Source organism: Camelus ferus, chromosome 18 (assembly GCF_009834535.1).
Source record: "Camelus ferus isolate YT-003-E chromosome 18, BCGSAC_Cfer_1.0, whole genome shotgun sequence".
Taxonomy (NCBI): Eukaryota; Metazoa; Chordata; class Mammalia; order Artiodactyla; family Camelidae; genus Camelus; species Camelus ferus.
In genome coordinates, this window is record NC_045713.1 from 21,392,154 (window position 1) to 21,407,989 (window position 15,836).

At 60.5% G+C, this 15,836-nt stretch overlaps 1 protein-coding gene across 6 annotated transcripts in view; it reads right to left on the bottom strand.

Moving 5' to 3' along the window:
* Window positions 1–15,836, bottom strand: part of CACNA1H (calcium voltage-gated channel subunit alpha1 H) — a 63,807-nt gene that overhangs the window by 11,919 nt on the left and 36,052 nt on the right. For 2 of the 6 annotated variants that reach the window (XM_032460598.1, XM_032460599.1), the window contains exons 3-17: window positions 13,665–13,776; window positions 13,431–13,564; window positions 12,892–12,989; window positions 10,595–10,754; window positions 9,973–10,291; window positions 9,752–9,844; window positions 7,831–8,590; window positions 6,342–6,784; window positions 4,517–4,668; window positions 3,584–3,769; window positions 2,782–2,899; window positions 2,334–2,489; window positions 2,059–2,149; window positions 1,703–1,911; window positions 45–461 (exon numbers count right to left, since the gene is read on the bottom strand). In XM_032460598.1, the coding sequence (XP_032316489.1) occupies window positions 45–461; window positions 1,703–1,911; window positions 2,059–2,149; window positions 2,334–2,489; window positions 2,782–2,899; window positions 3,584–3,769; window positions 4,517–4,668; window positions 6,342–6,784; window positions 7,831–8,590; window positions 9,752–9,844; window positions 9,973–10,291; window positions 10,595–10,754; window positions 12,892–12,989; window positions 13,431–13,564; window positions 13,665–13,776 (3,448 nt within the window). Of the gene's footprint in view, window positions 1–44; window positions 462–1,702; window positions 1,912–2,058; window positions 2,150–2,333; window positions 2,490–2,781; window positions 2,900–3,583; window positions 3,770–4,516; window positions 4,669–6,341; window positions 6,785–7,830; window positions 8,591–9,751; window positions 9,845–9,972; window positions 10,292–10,594; window positions 10,755–12,891; window positions 12,990–13,430; window positions 13,565–13,664; window positions 13,777–15,836 lie in introns of those variants that run through there. The other 4 variants (XM_032460600.1, XM_032460602.1, XM_032460603.1 and 1 more) reach the window with 4 other exon arrangements.

Below are 15,836 nucleotides of genomic sequence, written 5' to 3' on the forward strand. Positions count from 1 at the left end.
CAACTCCCCACAACTGGACTGTGACGCAGTACCCCCCAACTCACATCCTCCACGTCATCATCAAACTCAGCCAGGTCCTCCTTGTGGCTGTCGATGCGCAGGAAGAACTCGCTGGGCAGGGCTAGCACCTGCCCATTGCAGTCATGAAACTTAGTGGGCAGCAGGGTGGCCGGCCGTGGAGGCTGTAGGTCCAGTGTGCTGCGGTGGTCCAGGGACTCGGCACGCCGCAGTGGCGTGGCACATATGCCTGGTGAGGCCCCTGCCCCAGGCCTGCCGTCCTCAGTCTCCTCGTCTGTGCTGCCGCTGCCCTTGCCCTCGCCGGATAGCAGAGACTCACGCTCCCCACGCTGGCTCCGGCGCTTGAGGCTGGGCGCACGGCCCAGGCTGTTCCAGCTCGAGCGCCGGCTGCTCCAGGCGCTGTTGGGGCCCCAGTGGGTGCAGGGCGAGCTGCGCAGGCTGGACTATGGGGAGGGAGCAAGAGTGAGCAGGCCAGGTCCCCCAAGTACCCCAAACATCCAGCCTCAGGGGTACCCAGCAAAGGGGCCTTTCCTATTCAGTGGTGCCACCATTAACACCTGTAGGTGACATCTGTACATAGATCATCTTTCAGGAGCAGACAGCCCTGCTCAGGAGATGCTGGCAGCACTGCATCTTCAGTGAGACTCCTGCAGCACACAGTGGGGTCGACAATGAACTAGAGACAAAGCCAGCCAGTGTCAGAACACTAAGCGGGCCCCACGGGGCTGCTCACGGACCAGAGGGTGGGCAAGGGTCATCAAAGGGTCCGGGACCAGCTACGGACCAGGCATCCTCAGATGCCACTGAGATGCTGACCATGATCTCTCAAGTGGGGCCCAAAATCAGCTTCTCATTGGCAGACTCTAGACTTGCAAAGAGAAGCTGGCCCATGACCTCAAGAAGTAAACTGGACTGTGACGCAGGGATTTCACCCGTGCTGCACCCATCCCCACTGCCCTCCGTCATTTTTACCTCCTGGGTCTAGCAGGAGCTGAGCTGGAATCCCCACTCCACAGCCCATCCACTGCCCTTGGGCTCCTAGCAGCTTGGCTGTGATGCATCTTGTCGCTAAATCACTCTGCCCATCCAAGGCTCAGCCGTGAAGCTTTTCCCTTACTGATACACACGATCAATCGGTCTTGATAGTCTGCCCAGACTTCCTCCGGGCTCATATCCTCTCCCCCCTCATTAGCTCATCCTGCTCAGCCCACCCCTCTGGGGCTCTTCAGAGAAGCTGGTTTCGGCTGTGTCTGCTGGGGGCGGTGTTTCCCGGGTTTATCTGGAAAGACTTCAGGGGCTCCAGCTCCACAGGGCGCTGTGGATCGTGACGCATGGAACCCTCCACCCAGCTTCCAAAAACTGTTGTGTATATTCAGTTTTTATACCTTTTTGCCATCCGTTCTCTATTTTTCCTTCTCATGTACGCTCTGTACCCTGACAGCTTTTATCTTTGATTACAATTTGGAAGATAAACTTCCAGCCCGACGTTCTACTTGCCCGTTCTTACTCCTTAGAACAGCAGCTTCTGGCTCCATTTACAGAAAACAAGGCACTCGGGGCCAGAGATTCATAGGGTATGACTGTGGGGCATGTGGGACCCTCAATCATCTCTGGGGAAGGCCCTGGGGAACTAAGCAGGTGGAGCCTGAAAGTGCCCAGAGGCCGAGGAGGGGAGGATCCCTACCAGAGACTTCTGGTCCCCTAGCTGGGGGTCCACGGAACTGCTGCTGCCACGCCTAGAGTCCAGGAGGCTGTGGGCTGCATCCAGGTGTGGGGAGCTCTTAGGGGTGGGCATGGGTGTGGCTGCTGTGCGCATGATGACAGGAGGGGGCAGGCTGCCCCGGCCCTCCAGGTGCCCGTTGGGGGTCACCGCCAGTGAGTACATCTTCATCTCTGGAGGGGAGGAGGTCACTCAAGGCTGCAGAGCTCCCAGGAAGGAGAGTCTGCCCACCCAGGACTCACCAGCAGGACTCCAGCTGCACCTGCACCAGGTGGGCAGCATCCCCTCCAGCCCTGCCCCGCCCTCAGCCGCAGGCACACCTGTGGCCCTGAGGCCTCTGAACTTGTCCAGATCCTCCTCCACGTGGGTAGATGTCTTGTCTTCATCTGTGTCAGACCTGTTGGCGTCACCCTGTGCCCATGGAGCAGATGGTACATGTGAGGCTTCCCTTGGAGGCTGGGGGCGGGTGCGGATGGAAGGGCCCAACAGGTAGAGGACCGAGGCCTCTTCACGTCGGTCTGGGCAGGACTCCTGCACAACATGCCTGGCTCCCACTGCCTCCCCCTGGAAGCCTCCCTCACCTCATGTCCCTCACCTCGGCCTGGAAACCCTCCACCAGGATGGCCACCAGCAGGTTGAAGAGCACGTAGTTGCCAAAGGTCATGAGAGCCACGAAGTAGAGGGCGGCCCAGGAGGAGGTGGAGGCCATGCCGTTGTAGAGAACCACGTTCCAGTCCTCCTGGGTGAGGATCTGGGGGAGGAGGGGCAGCCAAGCAGCTCAGGCCCAACATGGGGGCCAATGGGGCACCAGGACGGTGGGCATGGCTGTGGAAATGCTGACAGGCCCTCAGGACCAGAGAGAGCGCTGGACAAGCGAGACCAAGTCCACCTCCCTGGGGCCCAGTCAGTATCCCTGCCACCATTCCCAGCTCTTCACCTGTGCTGGCCTCAAAGGGGCCTCGGCCAGCTCTGGGGTTGCCCTGAGCAGGGCTGTGGCCCTCCAGGAACCGTTTACATCAGGGGATGGTCCTACCAGGTTTTACCTGGAACACGGTGACGATGGCCCACAGCAAGGAATCAAAGTTCTTCCTGTCAGGGACCGTGTCTCCGGTGTCCGTCTTCAGGCTGAATTTGCAGCCAAATAGGTGCATACCGAGGATGCTGAGGACGGGAGGCAGGGATGCAGTGGCGGTGGGGGTGGGGTGCAGGAGGTGGGATGGAGAGTGCTCTGCCTGGTCACCTCCACACCCAGCAGCTGCTCCTCTACACCTCCCCCACCAGGCCCCTAGCTTTCTGGTTCACGGGGCCCTCCCAGTGCCCGCGGCCTAGCTATTTCCATTGTACGGGTGGGAAGACCAAGGCTAGGGGCAGGAGAAACAACCAGAGGCCACTCTGGCTTCTGGCAGTGGCCAGGACCGGGACTGTCTCTGCCCCAGCCACTTCCCCGAGGCCTGAGCCCCAGTCCAGGATGGCCCGCGGCAGGGGCTCAGGAAACATCAATTAAAATCAAGGAACTCCAGCCCAGCTGCCCTGCCATTCCTCTGCATCCCATCATTCTTGCCTTTTCTTTAGGCGAAGTCCCCAATCCATCCAGCTAGGAGCCTGACCCATTCCCCCCCCCCCCCAGCTGTGAGCCCACGAGAGCAGAGCCCAGCATCAGTGCTATTAGAAGGAACTAGCAACTGAGTTTCTGCTGCCACTTGGAGGCTCCCGGGTCTGATGCCAGAAGCACAGGGCTGGTGTGGTGGGAGAGGCCTTCTCTCTGGGGCAGGCACGTGTGCTGAGCCCCAGGCCTTGCCCTCACAGCCAGGCTCGGGGTGGGATGACCCCTCAGCGGGCACCCACCTGAAGATGAAGATAAAGAGCATGAGCAGCATGCAGAAGGTGGCCACGTTGTCCATGGTCTTCATGAGCACCACCAGCTGGCGCCGCAGCGCGGGCATGAAGCGTACCAGCTTCAGCACCCGCAGCAGCCGGAAGGTCCGCAGCACCGACAGCCCACCATCCGCTTGCCCGATGATCTCCCAGACACTGCAGGTGAGCCAAGGATCAGGTGGGCCTTTCTCTGGCCACGTGTCCCTGTGCGCACCCTGACCCTGGGATGCCCTCTTCCCAGCAACGGGAACAGAGCCCAGTAGCCACTGTGGCCTTTGCTCAACTCCATGCGGGAAGCAGGTTGGGCTGAGGGATGGAGGCAACATCTCTGAAGCCCCCAATCAGCTGCCATCCCTGGTGGTTGCCCGACCCCCAGCAGCTGCCAGAACCTTGGTGCTGGCCTAGTCAGTAGCTTCTCAATTAAGGGCCTTTCCCAATCCTGTGTCTTTTAAGCTATGCCTGGCTTGTCTGTTCTTATTAGGGTGGGGGAATCCCTTGACTCCTAAGGGCCCTGCTTCTTCCTGGAGGAGGGATTCCCCAAGATTATCCTGTTCTTTCTGTGTTGATTTTGCTCCAGCAGATGCCCTGGGGGCAAGCTGGCCTTCCTCGCAGGGGCTGAGCCCTCAGTGGAGTCCAGACTCCAGATGAAAGCCTGCCGAGCGCCCACTCTGTTCCTGCAGGGAACAGCTCCACCAGATCCTAGAAACATCCATCTGAGATGCGCTGACCTACCTGTGTGTACCCAACAGTGCCCGTGGGGAGGGGCAGGGGGCCCTGCTCAAGACATTCCCCTTTTGCTTGTCATGAAATGCTCCTGGCAGGGCCTCATCCACTGGCTGAGGCTGTTGCCTGAGGCTGGAGCCTCTCAGGCCCCTGTGGGCTGAGCAGGAGGTGGGGACCCACCTGATAACGACAATAATGCCATCGAAGATGTTGTAGGGGTTCCGGATGTAGCCCACTGGGCCACAGGCCAGCAGCTTTAGCAGCATCTCCAGGGCAAACATGCTTGTGAACACAATGTTGCTGATCTCCAAGGCATTGGTCAGCTCGTCAGGCTGGGGGCGGCAGAGGGGCTGTCAGTGCCTGCCCATGGTTCCCACTACTCCCTGAGAGCGGAGGGATACTGCCCGCGTGGTCTAGGAGCAGGGAAGGCTACATGGAGGGGCCAAGGGGCAGTGGCAGCATCTCAGAAGGAGCCCACTTGGCTGCCATCTGGAGGAGGAAAGCAGGACCGCAGGGTACTCCCTCCAGCTGGACCCAGGCCTGCCTCTATCTCCTGACTGTCCCTGACTCCCCCCAGCCCTGCCCGACCTCCCCACCATGTCTGAGAACCAGGGTTCTGGAGACTTCCCAGACTTCCCAAGCGCAGGCCACAGGAACAGGGCCTGGAGCATCTGCGCCAAGGATCCAGGGTGGGTGTGGGGGTGCACAGGGTGTGGACAACATGGCTGCTGCCTCTGAACAGCTGCCCTGACCCCTAGTGGCCTTGCACACCCCTCCTTGTTGGCAGAAGGCCTAGAGGCCTCTTACTGGGGATGTGCTGGCCTGTGTGTGCGTGCACCTGCACATGTGTATACATGTGCACACCAGCACCAGCATAAATGCTTGCATGTATGTGCACCTGTGTGCCAGTCTGTGGCCTGCTTGGGTGCACATGTGAGTTTCCGCCTGCACCAGTGCATGCAGCTGTATGTGCTGTGTGTATGCACAGCCACCTATGTGTGCATGTGCACATGAATCCACATCTGCACAGATAAGCTTTGTGTGCATACATGTGTGCACCTGTGTTTGTGCTCCTGTATGCACATGTATGCAATCGGGTATATGTGTGCACGTTCAAGGGTGTGTACGTGTGTGTGCGCGCGCACGCATACATGCGCAGAGGCTTTTCCTTGCCAAGGAGTCCTTCGTGGCCTGTTGCTGTCTCTGCCTTGGATCTCACCCTCACAAAGAGAAGCTCTCTGCCGGGGCCTGCTGGTGGCTAACACTGCTTGGGTTTGTCCCTAAATTGCTCCAGGATGAAAGAACACAGCTGAAGTGACTTGAAAAGCCCAGAGGGCGGAAGATGAGGAAGTCAATTTAGGCGATAAAAGTGAACTGGCCTCTCTCCCCAGAGAGGGCTCCCTCTCCCTGCCTGACCCGGCTGCTGCTCATCTCTGCCAAGGCCCCAGTGCTGGGCTGAAGCTGGAGTGGACCAGTGTGCAGGGTAGGGTCTAGGCATCAGGCAACTGGGGGGCCAGGCATCAACCCCACAATTCCTCCTCTGAAGACCGTTCTACACCAGTGGCCTCTTGTAGCCACCTGGGGGCACCCCAGGGGGTACAGCCGGTAGGTCTGGCTCATGTAAGGGGGGGACCTCTCCCTGCAAGAGCTGGGCTGTGGAGATCCCATCCTGAGAAGAGCACTGAATGGCCCAATGAGCACTTAGGCCCCCTGCTGCCCCTGGGTCTGTGATCTCAACCATCTACCCAAGATGGGAGGACCCCCGGCTGGGAGCCATGGTTTCTCTGGTCACCACTCATCAGAGACTGGGCCAAGGATAAGTATTAGTGTTTGCTGAGTGACCAATAAAAATTCCCACAACAGCCAACATCCAACTCCCAGGCCATCCCTGTTCCCCTATCCCCACAAACCCCTCTGTGGGGCCCTGTAAGAAGCTGCATTCCCAAGACACGAGATATGTGCTCCTGGGGGGTCACTCCAAGGGCCATCCATGCAGCCCACCCACCTGCTCGTGGTACTCGACGCCCATGCTCAGCGTATTGGTGAGGATGGCCACCATGATGCCACGGTTGAAGTACTTGCTGTCCACGATCCTGCGCAGCTTGCCACTGAAGGAGGTCCAGACACGGCCCAACCCACCTGGCTCACCCGCTGCTGCCCACCGCTGCGCCCGCCGCCGTGCCCCACCTGGGCCTGGCGCATCCACCGCTGGGGATGGCTGCATGGGGTCGCGGCGGTCCCCATGCCGCACATCCTGTGTGAACTCGTAGACCCCGTTGCTGTCTGAGTCTCCGCTGTCTGAGTCACTGAATTCCAGCTCCGGGTCCTCCAGGGCGCTGGTGCAGTATGGGCAGTTGCTCAGCTCACAGGTCAGTGTGCCCGCCTGGGGGCTGGGCAGGGGACAGGGCACGCTCAGGCCCGACAGGCGGCTGGGGGCCTGGCCCAGTCCTGTGGGGAGAAGGACATGGGCAGGCTCAGGCTGCTCAGCTGTTACACCAGGCGCCTGGGGTCCACACACATGTGGAGACTGACGTGGGGTGTCCACATGCACACCTGGGCACACGCACAACCTGCACGGGGGCTCTCTGTTCACACTCCGGGGCAGGCACACAAATAGGCAGAGAAGCTTATCCACCGGGGGCCACGCCATTCACAGAAGAGTAACACAAGCCACTTTCTAGCAGCCATGTTAAACAGGTGAAGGGAACGTGAACATTCCAGCACAGGATGCACTTGAGCCATCATCACTCAGTTACTACCTCCCAGTGCCAAGTCTCTGGGGCCTGGGTGACTCTGCACAGTGGCGGCTTGGACTTGCCACAGTCAGGGGCCCTGTGAGGCCAAGCTGCCTCAGCACACACACACTGTGACACACTTGCTTGCACACCTCAGGCACAGCACGTAGGATGTACACAGCGGTCCAGGCACACATACCCCTATACACCTGCACACATCACCTGGGAGGGCCTCGGTCTGTGCGGGGCCCAGACATCTGGGGGTTGTGCTGTCCTGCCTGACCCAGCTGGGAGGACCGAGTGTACTGGGGGGCACCCCAGCCCCACTCTCCTAGACCCTTGGGGGCTCTGTGACCTTGGCTTCTCCTCCCTACCACCCCAGCCTGTCTCGCCACCTATAAAAGGGGCCAGCCACTCCCCCAGAGAAGCAACCAGGCTGTGGACATGGGCAGAGGGCCCCTCTCGGCAGGGGCACTGGGACATAGTCCTGGGGGGTTGGGTGGCTTTCCTTTGCCAGCCTCGGAATTCCCATTTCTATGTGGCAAATGCTCCTGCCCCACCGAGCTGTCAGCTCTTAAGGGCTATGGGCTGGACAGAAACAGTTGCCTTCAGAAGTACCCAGACCCTCCCCACTCTCTTCTTCCCTTCATCCAGGGCTCGAGAGGGGAAAGCTGGGCTCAGGATGGTACCCACACAAGCGAGGATGTCCCCGGAGCCCCGCCCCCACTCCCATTGCTCTCCACAGGGCGGGGTCCTTACCATGCTCCCCAACCAGGTGCTGGAGCTTCTCGCAGGGATCAGGGCTGCTCAGGCTCAGGGGGCTGTGCCCCCCAGCTCCCAGCGGCCCGCTGGACCGCTTCCCCTTGCTGCCGCCTGCAGCTGAAGGTAGGATGGTGGGGTAGTTCATGGCGCCCAGCCCAGTGGCCAGCTTGAGGCCGGCAGCAGTGGTGGCTGCGGCGTGTGCCACCCTGGCCCTCTCCTGTGGCCCTTCCACATGACAGTCTGCATGGTACACACTGTGCACTGACTCAGCGTCAGGGGGCCCACGCCCAGGTGAGGGCGGCACTCCAGCCCGCACCAGCCTGGTGTCCCCGGCGCCCTCCTCGGGGCCCGGCCGGCGCGGGCTGCCATGGCTGAAGTGGTAGTGGTGGTGGTGGTGGTGGTGGTGATGGTAGACCAGGTGGTGGATGGAGGTGGTGCGCCCACCCGCCCGCCGCGCCCGGCGCCCGGGACCCTGGCCATGCAGCGCACTGCTGGGGTCGACCTTCTTGCACCAGCGACTCTGCCAGCGGGCGTAGAGGCGCAGGCCTCGGCGCTTCACCTTGCGGTAGATGTGGCCCACGTACCGGAGAAGCTCCTCGTAGCAGCTGCCCGGCTCTGAGAAGCTGGCGAGTGTGCTGTCATTGGACAGGTAGCGGGCCCGCTGCTCCCGCATCAGCTGGTTCTCTCGTTGCTTCGTCTCTGAGAATTGTGTGGCGATCACCACCAGGCACAGGTTGATCATGAAGAAGGAACCCACCTGCGGCAGGCGGGTGGCAGTGAGCCTCCAGGCAACCCGCCCACAGCTCACTCACCCGGCGTGTGCCCCAAAGAGCTGAAGAAGGGGGACACGGAAACCCACCGCCTTGGGTATCAGCGTTGGGCAGGGCAGGAGGCCAGGCCAGCAGCTATGATTTCCACACAACAGAGCTGAAGTCCCTGATGGGGGACATACTGAGACCTACCGTGCACTGCTCATTCTCGGGGCCAGGGACACAGCCAAGTGTGGCTGGTGGGGGCACCCTGTGATGGGGGGCGTCCCTGCTGATTTGAGGCTGGGCCCCAACACTGGGGATGGGTGGTGTGAGGTGGTGTCTCTTGCCTATTTGTAGACAACTGCAGGACACAAGGGGAGACCCTCCTTGCAAAATCTGGGTGGTTTGTCCCCTTCTTCAGATCTGTCACCAGCCAGACCTTCCCACCCAGGTCAAGCCTTCTCCAATCCCAATGGCTTCACTGTCCTCAGTGACACTCTCCTCTGCTTGTGCTTATGGTCTGAGATAAGGAGGGGCGGCTGCCTGGTTCAATTCACTGCTGGTCCTTGTAGACCCTGCCCCATACACTGCAGGGCCACTGAGAGAACCAAGTGAGGGCCACACCTGGAGGCCACATGCACTGTGGATGTCTGTGCCTGAGAGAAACACTTACACTGTAGAGGAATGTGCCTGGGCACCCGTGTACACTGGAGGGGTAGGACACCAAGAGGTGGTCCTGACTCTCCTGCAGCCTCCTGATAGGACCTGGCCATAGCAGAGGCCAAGGGGCCATGTGAGGCCTCTCTCCCCTCCCCCTCAACAGGCTTCTGTCCTCCCAGGCCTGCCCATTTCCTCCCTTTGGGGCTGGACAGAAGCTCTGTGCTCCACCAAGGGCCCCCATCCCACTTGCCCTGGACAAGACAACCCTGGGCCTCTGCTGCCCCTGCCCAGCCCTATACCTCAGCCAGGCGCAGGAACCCAGGAGGGCCAACAGAGACCAGGACGGAGCAGCACCGGGGGCACGAGCAGATCACACTGGACCCCAGGGGCAGGAGGACATCCACTAACAGGAGCTTGGGGATCTGAGACAGCCTGTCACAAGGTGGGGCGCCTCCACCCGCTCACACCCTTCACTGAGCACATCCCACCCAGCTGCCCGCACTTACGATGATGAGCAGGATGAAGTAGATGAAGTTGTAAAAGGAGTGGGCATCCATGACGTAGTACATGATGTCCACCCAGCCCTCCAGCGTGATCACCTGGGGGGGCAGGCGGCTGGACACACGGACGGCCCTGGGAGGGCAGCGGGGCAAGAAAGCCCTGCCTGGCACCAGCCCCCAGGCCCCGCAGGCTGGGCGCCCGGCGTTGGGGGGGACCCGGAGCCCACCTGGAAGATGGCGATCCAGGCGTAGCCGATGTTGTCAAAGCTGATGGCCCCATTGTGTGGGTTGGAGTCACCAGAGCGGCACACGTTGTAGTACTGGTTCCAATTGATGCAGGTGTGATGGCCGGCGCCACCTGTGCCCTCGGCCTGCGGCTGCCCATAGGCCTCCCAGCCCAGCGTGCACTCCACGCGCAGCTCACGGCGGCTGGGGATGTGCGAGCACTTCTGCATGCCGTTGTCCCGGCGGGAGGAGCAGATGAAAGGGTTCTCCTCGCCCTCCTCCGGCTGGTAGTATGGCCGCAGGAAGCTGAGATTACTGTTCCTGGGGGCACCAAGATGGAGAGACAGAGAGACACATAGAGATGGAAACGGAGATATAGAGACAAATAGAAAAACACAGAAAAGCAGACACAGAAACAGACGTAAAAACAAAAGGTAAAAAAGATCCAAGCTCAGTAGTGCTAGCGGAGCTCCAGGAAGAGCATGCCCCTGGAGCCCAGCCTGGAGGAGACTGGAGAGGAGGAGCCTGTTGGGGTGGGGCTGGAGGGGACGAGATTGCTGGGGGCAGGAGGCCAGGGAGAATGTGTTAGGGTAGTGGCCTGCTGGGTGGGCGGGGCCTGTGCACCTGGCAAAGGTGCTGTCCAGAAAGCAGCGGTTGCGCAGCAGGCCAGCCCAAAGCTGGACTCCCACGATGCCGAAGATGAAGAAGACAAAGAAGCAGAGCAGGAGAACGTTCCCGAGCATGGGGAGTGTGTCCAGCAGCAGCGTGACCAGGATCCGCATGCCTGCAGGTGGCAGAGCAGCTGGTCAGCATGGCAGAACACTCCTGGGGAATCCCTGAAACCCCCAGTTCCCCCTGGGAACCCTAAGCCACACCCCTCCCCACCCCCTGCCATTCACAGAGGGGTATCGGTGCCTCTGCAGAAGATCTGCACCTGGCCCCTCCATGTCCAACAGGCCCCAAGGAACAGACACCTGTGGGTCAGACCCCACAGAGGGGAGCAAGGCCTCAGCCTGGAGGATGTCAGGGAGGGCAGTCCCTGCTCCTCGCAGATGCTGGCCAGGACCGTACTGCATCCAGGCAGGCCCCTAGGGTGACTGGCCCAGATGCTCCGGGGCCCCAGGCTCCATCATGGGAGCAGCAGCCTCAGGGACCACCAGCAGCTAAGGCTCCAGCTGCCTCCCACACTCAGGAGCCCGGGGGTCCCGCAACAGGTACAGGGTTCAGGGACCTGCATTTCATTCTATTCTCTGTGAGAATCATGTGGAGCAGAGCCCTGCACTGGAGGGAGGTGTGCACCCCTAGGGCAGGAGACACTTTTGAAGCTCTCATTCTTGGGTGCAGTGGGCTGTGTGGATGCAAATTAATCCACCGAGTGGACCAGCTGAGCCTCACTTCCCCCTTGCTTGGTCATGGGCCTGCCCCCTCCCAGACCTCGGCAAGGATAAGACTCATTTCTGGAAACAAGCAAGGGCCAGGCTAAGGGTGCAGACAGAGCCCTAAACTGCAGGACAGGTGCCAAGGCTTCATGGAGACCACCTGGGGCTGGCGGATGGCAAAATGGGCCCCTGGGGTCTCAGAGGAGAATCACAGCTGGGAGGGGCACTGAAGTTTCAGAAATACCAGGAGGAAGATTGATCAGGGACAAAAGTCAGTGAGCACTGCCCTGGCCAGACAGCAACAGGCTTAGAAGCCACAGATGGCCCAAGGTTCAGAGTGGATGGACCCCAGGCAGTCAGAGTGAGATACAGCCATGAATATGACCATTTGAGGCTCATCATGAGGTACATGTGGTCCTACCTGGGGGACGTACCCTGTATGGGACAGGGGCATGTCCCCAGAGGAGACTGTGGGCAGCAATTCTGGCCACTGGAGGCATTTGGCCTGAAAAGGAAGATCTGTGCTGTGACAGAGGTGGTACTGTCACATGATGCTCTGAAAGGGGGCCCAGGTGAGCAGACCGAGTGCACGGTGGTGCCAGGCACAGAGCTGAGAACCACGTGTGACACCTCACCTCACAGCCATCCTTAAGGGGTACCACTAGTGTCCTGCTGTCACAGTTAGGGAAGCTGAGGCTCAGAGAGGTACAGTAACTTGCCCAGGGTCACACATCTGAACCCTGAGGGTAGAGCCAGGTAGTGGGTGGAAGGAAGGCCCAGGGGTCCCAAGGCAGCCCCAGAAGGAGGGAGTGCCCCACCCCAGGAGTATGTAACTTTTCAGGAGGGCTGCAGGACCAACTCTGACCACCTGGGTCTGGCTTCGGGGGCCACTAGGACCCAGGCCAGGCCATCAGAAAGGCAGTGCACACCTACACGGTACGTGCAGACCCGCACACACGTGTGTATATATACATGCCTCACAGTTGTGTGGGCACTTCCCCCACCCCCACCCCTCCAGGAAAATTAACAGCTGAATTCAATCATAGCATTGAACACCATGAAGACACAGGAAATCCCAAACACCCTCTGTGTGGACAGATGACCAGGGTCAGGATGGGCTACTTTCCAACAAGCAGCCACATGACTTCCTGGAAGCTTCTCCATGCTTCCCTGTAGTACTAGATAGACACTTTGGCTGCGCTCGGACTTGAGAATCACTGTGATGGGCCAGACAAGAAAGCCACGAGAGTCTGCACAGCTCCCAGGAATGACTCCAAATGCTGTGCAGATGAGAAGACTAAGGTTCAGAGTGGCCCCTGTCACTCAGCAGCCCCATGGGGCGCCAGGACCCCACACAGCCTGACTTTCCATCATACCCTAACGTTGTCCAGGGTTGCTCCATCCTCCCCCCAAAAGCAGCAGCAAATCCTCAGGTGCCCGTGGCGAGTGGCAGGAGGCCAGCCTCTCCTGCCCCAACACCGTATGATGCCATACAGGCAGTGTGGCCTCCAGGTCCTGTGCCCAGGGTGAGGGATTACTTACTGGGCACACGGTTGATGGCGCGGAGGGGCCGCAGCACGCGCACTGTCCGGATGGCTGAGAGGCTCACGTTGTGTCCGTCCAGAGAGTACTCCATCATGCTGGGGTAGGAGCAGAGGAAAGGGAGGCTCAGGCTATGGGCATGTGCTCTGAGGTCAGAGCCAGGTCAGCAGGCACATGGTTCTCTCCAAAACACTCTGCCAGCTGAGGCCAGGAGGCCCGGGGCAGATGAGCACATGCCAGAGGCCTGACCCCCATATCGTGTACTCAGCCATGCTGGGCCCTGAGGCAGAGGGAACACAATCTTGGGACATCACTGGGGGCTCCTCACCACTCATAGGCCACCCCATGCACTCAGAGTCTGTCCCGCCGCCCCTGGTGCTGGCACAGGGAGCCCTGGGACAAGTGTCCGCCCCTAGCACCCCACCCCTAGCCATCTCTCAGATCCAGCTCTGCCTGAAGGCACCTCCCCAGCCCTCTTCCTGGGGGACCAAGGGGTCACTCCCAGGTCTAGGGCTTGTCCACAGCAGGGCAGGCCATACCCCGCCATGACAATGAAGAAGTCCAGCCTGTTCCATGTGTCACCCAGGTAGCACTTCTGTCCGAATAGCCCCAGGGCGATCATCTTGATGACCATCTCCACCGCGAAGAAGGCGAAGATGAAGTCGTCAAAGGCCTGCAGGAGGCGGGCCTGAGAGGCAGGTCTGCACCCCTCCACTCCCCAGCCCTCATCACCCATGATCAGCCCTGCCCTGCCAGCCCCGCTGGACACCCACCTCCAGGATGCTGCAGCGCTCCGAGCGGCACTCAACATCCTCACAGGGCCGGAACATGCCGAGGGTCACGCAGTTGAGCATGATGACCAGCATGCTGACGTGCTCAAACCACGTGGGGCCAGAGTTAAGGGTCCACACGCAGGCAGAGGAGCCCTGGGACCTGCCCCCAGCACCTGGCAAAGCTGCCCCAGGGCCAGGCCCTTGACATCCCCATGCCTGCCCCATCAGCTGGGCAGTGAGGGACAGACCCCTGACACCAGTCTCTGGACTCCACTGCCAACCTCTCGTGTACAGTAGGACCCTGGATGGAGGCGGCCACTGCCCCCCAGCTCCAGTGTACCAAACTAGTCAGACTCTTGAATGAGCAGCCTCAGGGATGCTGCCCAACCTGGACCCCAACTACCACAGATGTCCACCAACTGTGAAGACACCATAAGGGTGGCCCCAGAGCCCCCTCCCTGCAGCCCTGCATGAACCCTCCTGTGACCTGTGACCGTGGTGACAGGCAATAAAGGATGTGAACTTTAGCTCAACTCAGTGTCTGGGCCTGGAGGACCAGCAGCCCTACTCTGGGCCTGGATGAAGGGGGACGGGACACAGACAGAGGACTGGTGAGTGAGGACCACCCCCCATCACCGCCCCAACCCAAGTCAGTCCTGGGAGTGGAAGCCACTTGCCCGTGAAGAGCCCTGTCCAAGAGACTTCCTGTTAGTAGGAGGACCAGAGGTCCAGCCAGAACCTCAGGGCACTGGGCCAGCAGCGAATGCTGTGTGAACCCAGCATGGGTGTCCCAGCCACACTCGGATGTCGCTGGCCCTCAGGGTGAAAGGCCACCCATCACCTCAGTGAGCACGCCCAGTCATTCTGGGAGTGGCCACCAGGTGGCACCATGGTTCCACAGAGGCCACGGTGCGGCTGCAGCTTTTGCCCCCTCTGTGGCTGTCTCCATGAAGGGGTGCACCCCTGCGCCTGCCCTCAGTGGCTCATCAAGAAACTGGGGTCCCCTATGGTGTCCCGGCCATGTTAGGTATAAAGAAGGGGCCCAGAATCCAGACCAGGCAGGGGGCCCAGAGCTGCCCAAATGGGGGCTAGGTTGTGTGTGGGGGTTCCCTGTTTGGAAGGCTGGGGCTTCACCCAAACCCGTGGGTAGAGGCAGGTACCCCTCAAGCCTGAGGGGCATTTCTTGTACCCCACATCAAGAACCTCCCTCATCAGGACCCACATCAATCCCTGAGGCAGATTTTCTGCAGGCTGCCTGCCTGCCCTGGGCTGGGCTGGGCTATGCTGGGCTCGGCTGGAGACAGCAAGGGTGGGAGGGCAGGAGGCCCCCAGAGTCGTGCCCCAAGTCCACGTTCGAGGCGATGTGGGGTGGGCAGGGGAACTTTCTTAAAGTGAGAGAACTCAGCACTCAGGAAACACCTTCCGTCACAGATAGCGGTGGGAAATCTGGTGCTGCAACCCCGCAACCCCTACCCAGCCTGGCACCGAGGGGGCTGAGGCAGAGTGACAGGGATGGGGTGTTCACCCTCACAGACTCCTGGTGGGAATTTCAGCTGTAGCACGTCCTGGCTTTGTGACCTGGGGCCTTGGTGCCCCAGTGCCCTCTTCCCTGCACCCTGCTGGGGAGGAGGTGTTTCATGGATTTATGAGATGACAAAAGCAGCAGGGCCCCACCTGGCATAAAGCTGTGCCCCATACAGTGGAGATCGGTCCCCAGGACCCTGAGTGCCAGGTCTGTGCTCAGCCGCATGTGGGCACTGGGCTGGGGGGTCCATGCAGCCCCACCTGCAAAGGGCTTTGATCCCACGGGCACCTGACACAGCAGAGGCTGTGCCAAAACCAGGGTCAGGGAGGGACAAGGCTGGGGGAGGTTTGGGGCCTCCATGTTTATACAGGTTGATGGGCTCACAGAAGAGGGCAGGAGGAAGGCCATGCTGTGTGTATCCCTCCTTCACGGGGCCCTGGCAGCCCGCCCCGCCCAGACCCCCTCCCTCTTCCCCCCTGTAGGGGCAGGGCCAACAGTTGCCGCCCTGCAGCCCCTGGCCCACAGCATGCCATGCAGTGTGGCACTGGGCCACCGATGTAATTACACGTTCCCGCCGAGAGCGCCATAATTACACTTAATGGGTTCAGCAGTAACAAGTGTCTTTGCTATGATTTGGCAGCAAAAAA